At 40.0% G+C, this 14,981-nt stretch overlaps 1 protein-coding gene across 18 annotated transcripts in view; it reads right to left on the reverse strand.

The window, feature by feature from the left end:
• The window catches only part of RBFOX2 (RNA binding fox-1 homolog 2), a 314,189-nt gene that overhangs the window by 7,044 nt on the left and 292,164 nt on the right, over positions 1-14,981 (reverse strand). For 8 of the 18 annotated variants that reach the window (XM_066358283.1, XM_066358281.1, XM_066358274.1 and 5 more), the window contains 4 exons: positions 14,580-14,722; positions 7,963-8,005; positions 417-505; positions 8-80 (listed from right to left, as the gene is read on the reverse strand). In XM_066358283.1, the coding sequence (XP_066214380.1) occupies positions 8-80; positions 417-505; positions 7,963-8,005; positions 14,580-14,722 (348 nt within the window). Of the gene's footprint in view, positions 1-7; positions 81-416; positions 506-7,962; positions 8,006-10,842; positions 10,883-14,579; positions 14,723-14,981 lie in introns of all 18 variants that reach the window. The other 10 variants (XM_066358286.1, XM_066358284.1, XM_066358278.1 and 7 more) reach the window with 5 other exon arrangements.

Here is a 14,981-nt window from a genome sequence, read left to right on the forward strand (position 1 = left end):
TACTTACCACAGCGCCAACTCCATAGCTAGCGGCAGGGGCAAGTGCATGGTAGGGGTCGGCTGTGTACACCCTGCCATAGCTAGGAAGAAGAAATACAGTCAGGCAGAGAAAGAGAAGACAGTGATCCCCCCAAATGAAAGGGTTTACTATGCTAAAGACTTTGAGTGACTTGGTCTTGGAACGTTATTAGGAAACCAGCAGAATGGGAAAAAAAACCCTTTTCATTTCTACTCCTAAATGCAGTACTCTGAAAAATTCTGCAGTACTTCTCTAAAGAAAAGAGAAAGAGTGGGAGATGAGACTGGGATCACAGGAGTCCGTGCCAGAGGTTTTTGGCATGCCAGAGGCTGTGGGGGGATGGCCAAGTGTGTGGGAAGCCCCAGGTACCAGTGCCATCTAGGGATGCCATACGTACCCGTCGCTGTAAGCGGCTGCAGCGGCCGCAGCAGCCGTGGCTGCGGTTGCAGTAGCAGGCTGTGCGTATCTGTAGGCTGCATATCCGCCCTACAGGAGAGAAGAGAACTGACTTTACAGCGACCTCTCCCCTGGGAGACTCAGATGAACACACACCCTCCCACACGCAGACAGACAGACAGAGGGAGACACGAACACAGACACACACATGGGAAGAGGATGTTTCAAACTGCATCAGTCTACATGTTATTCCTCTTGTGCAAGAGTGAGCACCACCCAGTGCAGGGATTTGCTTTCCAATTTGTGATGGTAACAAAAATAAGGCATCTTGGTAGTAACTGTACTCAAATTTAAGAAATGAAAAGAGTTTCTATCTGTCTTACTTTATTGATGGAACTTTCAACAGGGAAAATATTTATAGGAAGTTGGGGGAACTTTATCTGACTGACAGGAAGTATAAATTATAGAATAAAAACATACTAAATTTATCTGTGTTAACTTCAGGTTCCCTGATGTGCACTCAGACTGATGTATTGCTGAGAGACTGCAGTCACACATAGAGCCACACATAAAGCCATGCTCCGTGGACACAGCACAGTCACCAAGGGGCTAACATAGGCAGTATTTAGAAGGAAAAACCAGGGTAGATCAGGGGCTGGCAAACATCAGCCTGTGAGCCAGTGTGACTTGTCACCTGTTTCTGAAAGCAATTGTGACAGAGACCATATGGCCGACAAAAGAAAAAAACACTTATCACTTGGCCCTTTACAGAAAAAGTTTGCTAACTCCAATCTGTATTTCAGACTAAGGCAAATCAGACTAGAAATGGCTGTGACCCCTTTGGCTGGATTCAAATAGATTAAGAACCCACCTTCCTCCCAAGCATTTAACTGCATTTATTCTCCTCCTTCCATGAAAAGATTCTGGACTCACATCCTGATTGTAGAGCATGCTGGGGAGCTTTTCCAAAGGTTCAAATGTCCTCTCAGTCCTAAGGAGTTCCAATGATCATGTCCTGCTAGTTCTCTTCAGTTTCAATGAACCAAATACTGTGAAGGTGTTCACTGTTGGGGTGAACCGGAAGTAGTACAAAGGTACCCACATATGCCACACAAGATAGGCTATTCCAAAATGGCAAACCCTACATTTTGTTTCTTCGTGACCCTTCTTGAATTCATCTATTTTATCTAAACGTAACTTGGGCTTAAATTTTTATTACTGCCTTTCCTTATCAAATATAACTATGCTCAAGTGGCCCACTCTGACACCATTTAGGAGTGAATTACAGCACATTTTGTTCTATAAGTTGGCGTGTCCATTTCTCACGGGCGTCAGAGCTTTCTGCCCTGTGCTATCTACTTCTTAGTCCTTCCAATGTTCAAGTTTTGCTAACTATGCAAGGAATTTCAGATTTACATTTAGGACTGATAACAAGTATTTTCCTTTTCTTTTTCTTAATGAGAGATTATCTGAGCCAAACTAAGAACATAAGCTGGGGACAAGATCTCAGATGCTCTGCTGATAACTAGTACTTCCTAATGAGACTTTTGCTCTTTTCAGCCATCTGAGATGGCAGCTTATAGCTTGTTGCCTTCCTCCCTTCCTCCCTCCCTCCCTCCCTCTCTTTCTTTCTCTCTCTCTCTCTCTCTCTCTTTTTCTCTTTCTTTCTTTCTTTCTTTCTTTCTTTCTTTCTTTCTTTCTTTCTTTCTTTTTTTGTATTTTTCTGAAGCTGGAAACGGGGAGAGACAGTCAGACAGACTCCCCCGCATGCGCCCAACCGGGATCCACCCGGCACGCCCACCAGGGGCGACGCTCTGCCCACCAGGGGGCGATGCTCTGCCCCTCCGGGGGGTCACTCTGCCACGACCAGAGCCACTCTAGCGCCTGGGGCAGAGGCCAAGGAGCCATCCCCAGCGCCTGGGCCATCTTTGCTCCAATGGAGCCTTGGCTGCGGGAGGGGAAGAGAGAGACAGAGAGGAAGGAGGGTGGGGGTGGAGAAACAAATGGGCGCTTCTCCTGTGTGCCCTGGCCGGGAATCGAACCCGGGTCCCCCGCACGCCAGGCCGACGCTCTACCGCTGAGCCAACCGGCCAGGGCCACTTGTTGCTTTCGTTTCTGTTCAAATCTTATTTTGGAAATACCTATAATTTCTTACAGGCTTCTAAAGGTTTTTGCTTCCTTCTTATATAATTTATGCTTTCTCTAACTAAAGAAAGTGCACTGTGGAGAAAAATTTGCTCTTTAAATTTATCTGCTTGAACTCATTAGAAGTAGCTTCAAATATGCATTTAAGAAAATCCCTGCCTGGCTCTCAGTGGTTATGTAGCATTCATCCTTCGTTCTTCAAGAGAATGTCTTAGGAAAGTAAATATTTACTTCTCAATTACAAATTCTTCTACAGATATTCATGTACACGAGAAACTAATTAATATTATCAAACACTGGTAATGAAATGGTAATGAACAGGGATATGGCAGGAAGCACCCTCAGGAGCTAGCTATTTTCAATCAACATGTTTCCTTTAATACTAGTCAGTTCTGTGGGAACTGGCCAAAGCTGTACATCCTGGCCATATATATGTCTATATGTACATCCCGTACATACATATTACATTATTTACAGACAAACTTAAGCTTCTCTTGATTGCTTTTTCAAACTTCTGAAGAGGAAATAAAGTAGAAGCATTTGTTAGAGCAACGAGCTAATAATTATAGTTGAAATTTTAAGCTTTAAATGAACCTTAAAGGCTCAACTCAATTTTTCATTACAATTAGAGATGTTTCCATCAGTTTAAAATTAAACTTTGCTACTGTGAGGTCTACAGCAGTGTTATCATCTTTATAAACCAAGACGACAAACAAGCATTATGTGGTCTGTCTCTAGTATTTCTTCAAACACCAAAATAATCTTTAAAAATTCCAAAAGTCCATGTAATAAAAGTAGTTAACGCCCAACTTATGTTTACTTGAGTAAAACATTTAAAAACTGAAGTTCTGCACCAGAAGGCTCACTAAGACAGAGATACTGGGGAGCATACTGTATCAATATAGCTTTGAGCAGCCCTGCATTATATCTGGGAAAAAGAGCTTTGAATGAAATTCCCAATAGAACCATTTCTCTCACTTTCCTCAGCCTGCAAGAAGCTACCAGCATTCAATGTTTTGGGGTTATGTTATTGTTAATTGACCCAAAACAAATCAGACTGGGAAAGAAGCTGTGTTCTGAGCCAGAAGGTAGCAGACAAAATCCATCTATAGTAGTGTAGTTCTATAATAAGTGAACTCTGACTTTGGAGTTTGAATTTAATGGGGCTTTCTGCTATTCAAATTCAGGAAAACAGGGCAGGGGTGCAAATATTTTACTGACAAGACTTAACAAGAATATCAGCGTTAAGAAAAAGTATATTAACTTTTTAAAAGCAGATAATATTTCAACATGACTACTCTCCTAATTACTTTATGGTAATTGTGTTACCGAGACGTCTTCTGGGGTCTGTGTTTAGGATGGGCAGGTAATATCCTAATAAACGAATTTGGTAATTCATTAGTGACTATCCCAAAATTAGAAAAATTAAATGTATATTATAAATTTGCTTTACTTAGAGGTAGTCTTATTTTAAAGTGTTTCTGCACCTCCTTTAAACTGTTTATTCAACAAAATACATCACATAATATAAAATGTAAGATAAAGAAAATTCAGATATATTTATTTCTATTCCAAATTAGGACTGAATAAAAGATTCGAGGCTGAGAAATTTTTCTCAATTTCATTTCTACTGAAAAATTGGAAGTCTTTTCTAGAACATGAGAACAAAGTGCAGTTTGAAACACCAAGGTTTTCATTACTGTCTCTTAAGTTTTTCAAAAAGAACAAGGGTGGGGAAGGGGTAGGAGAGACAGGGTTCAGGCGTGGGGAGGGGATATGGCGCCACATATATTAATCACATTAAAAACTAAGCATGCCAACATCTGGAGCTAAAACAACCAGCAAAATCACCACGTTCAGACTCGTATTGGCTAACTCTATCTATCCCAGCATTCTCTTGGGACAGCGGTTTGCCCTAGGCTCTACCACAAGCTCGGTGAAGTACACAGCCTCAATTACTAGAGCGTGCAGCCACAACGACCTGGTATTACGGAAACAGTCAGTCACCACTTGAGTTAACATTCCATACCCTAACAACTGGCCCCTCCCCAGCCCAAGGAAAGAGGAAATCTTGCCCACCCGAGCCCTGGCCCACACCACAATGTTAATAATTATAACAAGCAGTAACCCATCTGTTATATCAGAGAAGGGAACAGAGACTCCACTGAGAGATTTAGAGTGAGATGTTAACATTTCTTCAGCTGACTGTACAAACAAACAAACGAAAAAAAAGAGGAGAAATAATTCATTTGGAGATATGAAGTCATGAAATAGCTGATGTGTATTGCTTTTAACCATGCACTGATGCAAAACTGAAGCAACCATTAATAATAAAAATTAAAAAGGACATATGTATTTACACACAATCAGACCTGTTTGATCTGAAGCAGTTTGCAGGTTCTATCTGTGTGTGATTTGAGATAAAACAAAAAATGGGGATTAGCATGGCCACAGCACACCCTGATGTAGGAGGGCACACAGACAGCTTTCTGGAACCCTGACTGCTAGATCAATTTGGCATGACTAAGCCTGATCCAAATATACACATGCCCCTTTAAAAATAATGACTTTCATATTCCTTTGCAATTTATTCTGAATGACTCCTAGTGTTCCCAACTGGGGCGGCCCAAGGCTACATCACTGCCCTCTTCAACCTTCCTGCTCTGACAATGTGGCCCAGTGCTGGCCTCAGCACTCACGTATGTGCTTGCCTCTGTCAACACCCAGATGACTGATCCAGTGTCCTTTTACAGTATTTCCTGTGTCAGCACAGTATATTTTCACTTGGCCATAACATAACTCTGCCTTCAAACTCCAGGCTTTTCAAAGAAAAATGCTGTTACCTTTAAGATTTGTTTGTTATTGTTCAAGTCTCAGTTTTCCATGGCTCAATGTCACCGCCTAGGGATTTTCTACTGCACTCAACCTAATTTATCATCTAATTAGCTTTATAATGTTGCCACACTGACCACAGGATTTTCTGCACAGTTCTGCAGCTATGTTTTACACTAGAACAAAACAAAGGGGTTCTACATATTGCCCCTCCTGTATCTGACCTTTATCTGCCAATCTAGTAGCTTAATCCACACTGGCAGACTTTCCCCTTGTCTTGATTTCAACCTACCCTTTGCTTTTATTATATTTTTGTTTTAGGTTTACATTAAAACAGGACTTTGGTGAGCATGTGATGTCAAGACACCTTCGTTCTACCTGGAAGACAATGACATTATATGACACTGAGAAGAGTGTGTATTTCAAGACCAGCAGACAAAATGAGAGTTTGTTCCCTATATGTGGTGCACAGATTTCTAAATCAAGAGTGGGGGCAGGGGTGGGGAAATGGCAGGTGCAGTGCTGAAAATCACTGCAGCAGAGAGAGCTATTCTCACTGGCTGGGGTTGAATGCTGGGCCTCTGTGACTCCCGTTATTTGTCACTACACAATTCTAAGCCCTTCCTTCCCTCTCCTCCTCCCACTTTGGCTAGACTGCTCTAGACTGCTCTCGTGTGAGGGACTCTGTAGCAGACAAAGTTCTTATGTGGCAACATGGCACCTCTAATTGAAAGTGAATAACACAGAGTGTGAGTACAAAAGGTTATAATTAAATACTATTCTGCTTTTGGTTGAAAGACCTATTATCTACTTTGAAGAATAGTAGTTATAAAAACTAAATTTAAACTACTTAAAATCTCTTATTATTTGAAATTGGAGTTAAGAGAAGAAACTGTTACGATCAACTTAATATATCTCTCGTGTATTACCATATTTCCCTATGTATAAGATACACCTTAATTTTGGGGCCCGAAATTTAAAAGAAGAAAAAAGTATTACATAAGTTATTGAACTCAAGTTTTATGCATCATAAAATTCATACAACTTCTCATCTGCGTAAAAAAGTGGGAAATGCAAGTAAAAAAATTATAACCACTGCATAAGATGCACCCAATTTTTCTCTTCTTTTTTTTATTTTATTCATTTTTAGAGAGGAGAGGGAGAGGAAAGAGAGACAGAGAGAGAGAAGGGGGGAGGAGCTGGAAGCATCAACTCCCATATGTGCCTTGACCAGGCAAGCCAAGGGTTTCAATTTTTTTTTTTTTTTTTTTTTTGTATTTTTCTGAAGCTGGAAATGGGGAGAGACAGTCAGACAGACTCCCGCATGCGCTGGACTGGGATCCACCCGGCACGCCCACCAGGGGCGAGGCCTGCCCACCAGGGGCGATGCTCTGCCCCACCGGGGCATCGCTTCGCCGCGACCAGAGCCACTCTAGCGCCTGGGGCAGAGGCCAAGGAGCCATCCCCAGCGCCCGGGCCATCTTTGCTCCAATGGAGCCTCTGCTGCGGGAGGGGAAGAGAGAGACAGAGAGGAAGGAGGGGGGGGGATGGAGAAGCAAATGGGCGCTTCTCCTATGTGCCCTGGCCGGGAATCGAACCCAGGTCCCCCACACGCCAGGCCGATGCTCTACCACTGAGCCAACCAGCCAGGGCTAGCCCAGGGTTTCAAACCGGCGACCTCAGCATTTCCAGGTCAACGCTTTATCCACTGTGCCATCACAGGTCAGGCTTAAGATGCACCCAATTTTTAGACCCCAAATTTAAAAGAAAGAAAAAAGTACGTCTTATACATGGGGAAACATGGTACTTTTAGATAGAGGAGGGATCACCTTTAATGAATTAAACCCTTTCAAACACTCTACTGTTACACATGTCCCCAAAGTTGTTCATGTCCAAAGTCTCACCGGGTAGACTTGATACATGAACAAATTAACTGACTGTGAAAAGCTCTCCTAGTACCCAGCTATTGGTAGCAAACCTTCTAACAGTGTGTTATTACTCAAATGAACTCATCTTGTTTTAAGGTAAAAGGAAAAGTGGAAGGGAGATACATGTTTCAATTGTAGTATGTCTAGATTTTTAAGGCAACTTCAACCTTATGCAGCAGCACAGTCCAATTACTACTATGACTCCACTATAGGGCCCAATTTGGAATCAGGAGTTCTCTTTGGACAGATTGTACTTGCTTTTCTCATTTCTTTCATAGTAGTAAGAAAATGTTCCCACCTGCTATGCTCTCCAAATATGAAAGACTGGTTTAAACACCATTGTTCAATGTGATTAACGGACTAAAGGAAAGGGCAGTGATGGGACAGTGCAGTAACACGCCTGGTGTGGATATGTGGCAATGGGGCAGGAGCACTTTATTCTAAGGTGGTACCATCATGTATGAACTTGACTGTGTGCACTGCTGAGGTAGCAGGGCTTAGATCACACGCTCACAAGTCTTGATTGTCCAAAAAAGCCTCTGTTCCCATCTCTAACGTGGAGCTGGAATGGTTAGTATAATTCAATTTTTTTCACTGCAATCCACAATCTGATTGATTGGCAGGTCACACTGGCACTCCTACCTGAGGTATTTTAGCGCTAATGATTGGTTCCTGTAAGACTATTCTATAACAGAACACAGGAAGAGCAGTTCAAAAAACACAGCTGTGGAAGGAAAACAATCATACAAAAAGCCCACTGAAGGGCCACCAGCCTTTTCTTTCCTTTAGATGCAAGCATGCTTTTCATAAGATGAGAATTTGAAGCAGTTTGTTACCCACTTAAGAAGTGAATTAGGGTGAACCATGCCTTTTCTATTGGCCAAAGGGGTGTGTGGTGGGGTAGACATAAAATCTATCTGCTACACTCCCAAGTCTTATTCTGGGGCGGGGGTGGGGTCACTTTACAAATTATGGGCACAATTGCTAGATCAGTTCTCCAGATAAGAGCCATAAAAGAAAGAGAAAGGCAGAAAATGGCTAGCAGGGATCATGGCCTAAGACCAGGACAGGAAAAAGAGATTTCAAAAACCTCTACAATTAACAGTCTAAATTAATGTAACAGAGCAAAACCAGCAATTTAAACTCTTGGCCCTCATGTCATTTCTCAAATTCAGTGCACATTCTATACTAGATAAACCCTTCACTTCTACTTCTACCCTGCCTTCTGAGGAAACAAGAGCTAAACATACCTGGATAGAGGTCCACAGAAGGAAAAATGTACAGAGAGAAGCAGAACAGACTTAAGGGGAAACAACAGTGCATTCCTGTGTGTGTTTTTAAGACACGTCCTTTGTATTCTCATTTAAGAAATAGGGAATATAAAGTTTTAAAAGCTATAGTTCTATCAGGCCTCACTCAACAGCTACCTCATAATGTAGTCTTATTTTTCAACAGTGGATTTAAATATCATTGCAGTCCTAGTGACCAACTTTTCCCTCCAAGTAACTGCTTTAATATGGGAACTAAAAAATTACAATAATATTACTGTTAATTCTTTTTATCAACAAGGGGCCATCAGTCAAAAATATAGTTTGATGAGGTCACTGAATTACTTGTTTAGTTTGAAATGGTAATCCAATAAACAGATTTAAAAATTCAAGAGTATTTTCTCAACTAGTACAGAAAAATCACTTCTCTCTTAATGATATCATACATTACGAAGTAAGGAAATTAGATAATTGTCAATAAATATCTGGTTGGTTGACTTAAAAAGGTGGAAGTTGGCAAATCTTAATAAGGTAGAAGTAGGCCATACTCAAAAAATCTCCAAATATGGGAGACATTAGAAAGAGAAAAAAAAAACTTGATTTAAGAAAGAATTCATATGGAAAAGCATGCTCTAACAGACCAGATTTCAAGAAAACAAGTTTAATAACATAAAGATGAATTTCATGAGAACATGGATCCTAATGTATATGGGAGAATGTATGTGCTAAAATCATATGTATATATAGAAAAGTGTAATTCAGTCTAAAATTAGGATATATTCCCCTAATTTTCAAGTTTCATTATGAGCACAGGAAAGAATATATCTTTCCAGACCTCTTGAAAATCATCTGAGGAAAGATGTGAATTTTAATTAAATGCTAAGACAGGAAATGAAATATGGATTAATTGGGTTTTATGCTTGGCTATACAAATAACTATTAATTCAGGATGAATCACAATCTCTCTAAGAAACATAACTATGAAGTGAGAGGGTTGGAACCAAATCACGGCTAAGGTTCCTTAAAGCGCCGGTGTCAAGTTAAAGGACACTGTGAAGGGCTACTCTACACAGGACAGGTGTGCGCAGCTGCCTCAGTAACGCAGAGGATCACTTTATCCTCGCTCTACTTCCTGCTACACACTGCCTGTAGTGCGTTCTGAAAGTGCACAAGTGTTTTTAGACTGCCAGGGAATCTTTGGCAGATTGGGAAAAATAATAGTTCACTAAAAAGGTACCCTTACTGATTTGGGGGGTAAGGGTGGAGAAAACATTTCCAGACAACTATAACCTAGGCCCAAGGAATAATTTTATGGTAACAAGTTTAGCTTACAAAATTGTTTTGTTTTTTTAAATAATTTGGTGGTTAGACCAAGTTTGCATTTAGAAAAAAGATCTTTTGGAGAGGTCCCAATAAAAGACTTCAAAACTCACAAACTTTTACTCTTTGTCAGTTAGATTACTTTGTCTACATTTTAAATAATATGTGACAAACTCATCACAGAACTTGAGTTATAGCTAGACAGGTTAAATAATGAATTACATGTTAACATGGCTAGGTCACTAATTCTGCCACTCATTTCCCTCTAGATGGTTCTTAAGAGATGCACTGCTGTGAACCTTTTAAGAAAGATAGGCCTTAGGCAACTGATTTCCTCCCAGTACTACTCACCCTTCACTGGGATCAGTTCCTTCCTTCTCTTCCAAATAACAGTATTCCCTCAAAGTATATAAAATGAGAAAACACACAACTCAGGAAGCTCACTGCCATCTACACAAATCAAAGCTCTAATGACCTAAAGGGGGATGTGAAATGAGAGAAAAGCAGAGAAGGGGAGGGGTTGGTCTCGGTCGCTGTCCTGTCATTTGTGTATGCACATGATACGACAATAGTGAGACTTTTAACCTGCTGATCATCTCATAAATATATCAGTGATCCATAGAGCATCTGTGGGTAAGGGAAGGGAAAAGAATATGTCCAGTAGACTGACTCTAGCAATGATAAGGAAACCCAAAGGCTTAGTTTTTGCACCCAGGGGCAAGCGCAGTGGCAGAGAAGCATGCTTGCATTCTTAAATATATAAATACATATATATATCCACAAGGAAAAAGGAAATAAAAACCAAGTAAATTATATTTAAAAACAAAACAAAACAAAACAAAAAAACAACAAACCAAATTAAAAAAAAAACCAGAAAAAAAAAGGCTGGCTTGTCAGGGGGTGGGGTCAAGAAGGCCCCAGTGTGTGTACTTACATAGAGGTCAGCACCGTAAAATCCGTCCTGGTAAACCACACTGCAGAAAATCCACACAAAAACAAAAACAAAAAAACAAAAGAACAGAAATACATTCCGGTTATTGAGGACGGCAGCATGCACATGCGCTCTACACGGGCAGGTGATGTATGAATACACGACCTGGGCTCGGGTCATGGCCAGTCAGTGAGGAAATAGGAAGGTGCACGCACGTGACTCAGCTCCAGGACATGCAAAGAGGGAAGGGAATGCAAACCTGGAACGAAGGACCTGAGTGTCTGGTAACTAAAGTAAGAAGAAAACAAAGAGCTCTCCCAGAGGGCCTAATGTAGCTACAGAAAATCCCCTGGATTGGAAACATTCACTTTTCATACCTGGATTAACATACACTTAAACATACACTTGCCCTAAGAGGAAGATTTTTTTCTATAGAGTATCAAAAGTTGTTGTGTATGTGTGAGTGGGGGCACAGGGGCTGGTGGGAAGAGAGGGGTTTAACATGAAAAGAATTAACCCAAAGAATTCCATTAAGGCAGGACCTAGGCAAAAGTATATTTCAAAATTACATTTAGTATTTTTATTTTTGTAGTAATATATCAATTTTTTCTGATATCCATACATCACCTGCTTTTTACCCTGCACATTAGACATGCGATAAGATTTGGCTGATCACACAAGCATGCAAAGTATTATTATTCAGCATTTTAAGAACCAATGCAACACCTCAGAAAAACAAGTCAATCAATTCTGGCCAAAGTAAACAGAGAAATGTAATTAAAAAAAAAGAAAAAAAAAGAAAAAACACAACCAAAAATACCCACAATGCATTGCTTTCACAAGCAGAGATAATGAGCTAATAAAGGTTAAGGTGATTGGTCCAAGGTCCAAGAATTGAAAGTTGCAGTGGGGATCCCAGATAGTAACAATATAATCCAGAGTGGGAAGGAGTAACAGGGAGATTTTAAGGGTTCCTTTTTGACCATAAGAATATCATGGAATTCTGAAAAATACAATTGTTAACTGAAATTCTGGACATGACCTGTTTTATTTAAAAATAAAACTGAAAAGGCGGCTGATAGGGAGTAAAAGGGTTTAGTTCCCTGTTGAGAAAATTAATTTGTATCCAATAAAGTACACGATGCTTTGTTTTAATCCTATGCAACACTAAACTAATAAAATTAAACACAGATTTAAAAATTTTTGAGGTATTTTGTGCATTTTTGTGCATATACTTTCCCCAAAATATTACTTCGGGATCAAGAAATATAGAACAGTGGTAGAGATAAGAGACTTTCGTCTTCATGTTTGTTAAATCAAGATTTGGCTATTTTAAATGAGAAGTTCTGTTTATTGTTTATTCAACTAAACAAACTGGAAAATTTCACCACTACCCTCTCTGTTACAATAAACAAGCTAGCAAGTAAAATCAATCAAATCATATTTTTAACTTGAATATGAAATCACATCCTTCTTACAGGTAGTGGGAAAGTTTCTGAATTCTACTTCCACTGACATTGTGCTGTGTTTACAGGATAGCATGGTCACATCTACAATGCCCCAGATATGCTGTGCCTTTATATTACACTACAGGCAAATTTAACCCATCTGTGATGTACATTTAGCTATATTCTATCCATTTTCAGAGTCTCCAATTGCAGTTAAAGAATGATATTCAGAAAGTAATCTGCTTCTCAAATGCATTTTTATAAGAGACTTACTCCTAATGAGAAGGCTGATCAAATGCAAAGTGCTGATGCCAAGTGGTGATTAGCTAGCCTTCACTGATTTCAGTACAGGGATATAGGCAAAGATTTTAAAAAAAATTCTTCTATAGAGAAGACTGGTGGCATTAAAAACATGAATACATTTTACATGAAGTTGCATCCCTTACTGAGAATATTCACCTAAATTCTAGAAGAATTCCAATATTCCCTGTATCAAATCCCACAAGGAGACTAGAACACAATGATTAATGATGATATTATTTTACTAAGCTGAGAAGCCATTTTAAGCCATTCCTCATAAAATACTGGACTTATTCCTTGCCATCTTCCATGTAAACAAGTGGTTTCGTTAATAAAAAAGAAAACATGGGAAATCAGTGTTCAATGTAATGCACGGAAATTGATGTGAACAGACACAAAGATAAAATATCTTTGGGCAAATGTATTCCTTACATAGACTTGTAAAGACTGGGTTTTCAAGTTTGGCCAATATATTGAAATGTCCTACATTGAACAGGAATGAATTCAATCACTTTAAAGTAACTGCAGAATATTACAAAATAAAGTCCCATGTTTCCGGTGAGCAGCATCTCTTTGCAAATGTGATGGTAAACTCTCTTGGACTGAAATGGAAGACGCTTCATGAACAATTTTCCAATGTGTAGAACTTCTAAAACGTTTGTTTTTATGTTTTACTTAAATAGTTTTTGATGAAACAGCATTGCACCTTTATTTACTTCTTTAGAAAGAGATGTCAGAGGTTGAAGGTCAAAGGTCAAGTTAAGAAGGGAAAAAAGGATAAAACTAAAAGTAAGTAATGGCAGAAGATGGAGATGATGGAATGCATGGGATTTAAACATCTATACATTGTAAGCAAACGTTTATTTCTAAAGTAGTTCCCTTCCAGTGGCTTTGGAGCCTGCCCTCTTCAACATGTATACTTGTCTTATCTACTAAAATTATGCTTTAATTCCATGTAATGGAGGACCCCAATGGCCTGTCCTTTAACTAGACACCTGAAAAGCCAATTTTGCATCAGAAGAGGACCTACAAAGGAGGCTCTTTCCCTTTATAGTTTAACTAAGCAGCAATGACTAGGCTCCTCTGTCACTATGTTTACTCCTCCATGAGAATATGAAAAAAACCTGTCACAGGCAGAGAAAAGAGGAAGAACACAAATGTCACATCTTTGAGGAAGGAAAATCCTTGATACAGCTAACTTATAAAAAGTCCGCTACAAAAATATACCTTTTAGGCTGACACTGAGAAATAACTAAGAACAAAACCTGCCATCTTCACTCCCTCTCCCCATTCATTAACAAAGGATTTATTTGTTGCTATGGAATCATTCCACTGCATGAGACACCCTCCGTACAAAAATCAAAGGGTGAAGGATGCTCAGCTACATTAGTTGTTTTACCACCATTCAGAAGCCAACTGTAGTTTAATTCTTCCTACTTCTCCCTCTCTCCCTTGATTCAATTGGACTTGGTTCATCTTTGAATTAACCTCTTTTAATCCGTTTCCTACAAAGAAAGCAAATCCATTGTGGGTAGCTAGCTCTGCTGCTCACCACCTGGGCAGTGAAACCAAAGGGAGGGCACGTGTGATAGCCTCAGCCCCAACCCAGGGTGGTGATAGAGTGAACACAGCAGATGCAGTCTTGTACTACAATCTTGAGCTCCTTTTTTGGTTCTCTGCAGTAGTGTTAATCCATATTCGTGCGATGCTGAGTAAACTCCATGCCAACACGTTGGTAGTAAACACAAGACGGTTCTGGCTACTGTCTTAAGCCACTATCTTGAGGGCTTAAGGTGGCCAAAATGAAGATTTATATAATGAATTAATATTTGTTATATTCTGATGATGGTATTTTTTGGTTCTTGCCATCTAATCCATTAATTTGCAAATATTCTTAGAAATTATACTATGTGGCACGGCAATGTCCCAGACGTTTTAAGAGGGCCATGGTATTTTCTTATCCAACTGCTTATTTTGAAAAGTAATACTTACCCTGGGTAGGCGGGAATGGCTGTTGGAGGTACCGCTCGGACTGCACCATAAACTGTCCGCCCCCGGCCCCTCAGATGGGCTCCTCTGAATGCGGCCGCCGTGGTGGCTGCAGTTGGGTAGGGAAAGCCAGGAACTAAAGGGAGACCCAAAATATGACAGAAATGTCAATTTGCATTCAACAGTAGGTGTAACAATCACAACTTGCTCTGAACTAATTACGGGGAAGATTAAAAAGATGTACTGGACCATAACTTTTCTGAAAAAAGAATGGAAAGAGACCCAATATGCAAAAGCCAAGGGTACCATGCCTCATTCAGCACAAATCCTGAGTTTTCTCTGCTCCTTCTCAGTTCTAGCACTACAATGCAAGCTGGTGAGAAGCAGGTCAAGAAGCTCTAAGAT

Source organism: Saccopteryx leptura, chromosome 1 (assembly GCF_036850995.1).
Source record: "Saccopteryx leptura isolate mSacLep1 chromosome 1, mSacLep1_pri_phased_curated, whole genome shotgun sequence".
In the NCBI taxonomy this organism is placed as follows: domain Eukaryota; kingdom Metazoa; phylum Chordata; class Mammalia; order Chiroptera; family Emballonuridae; genus Saccopteryx; species Saccopteryx leptura.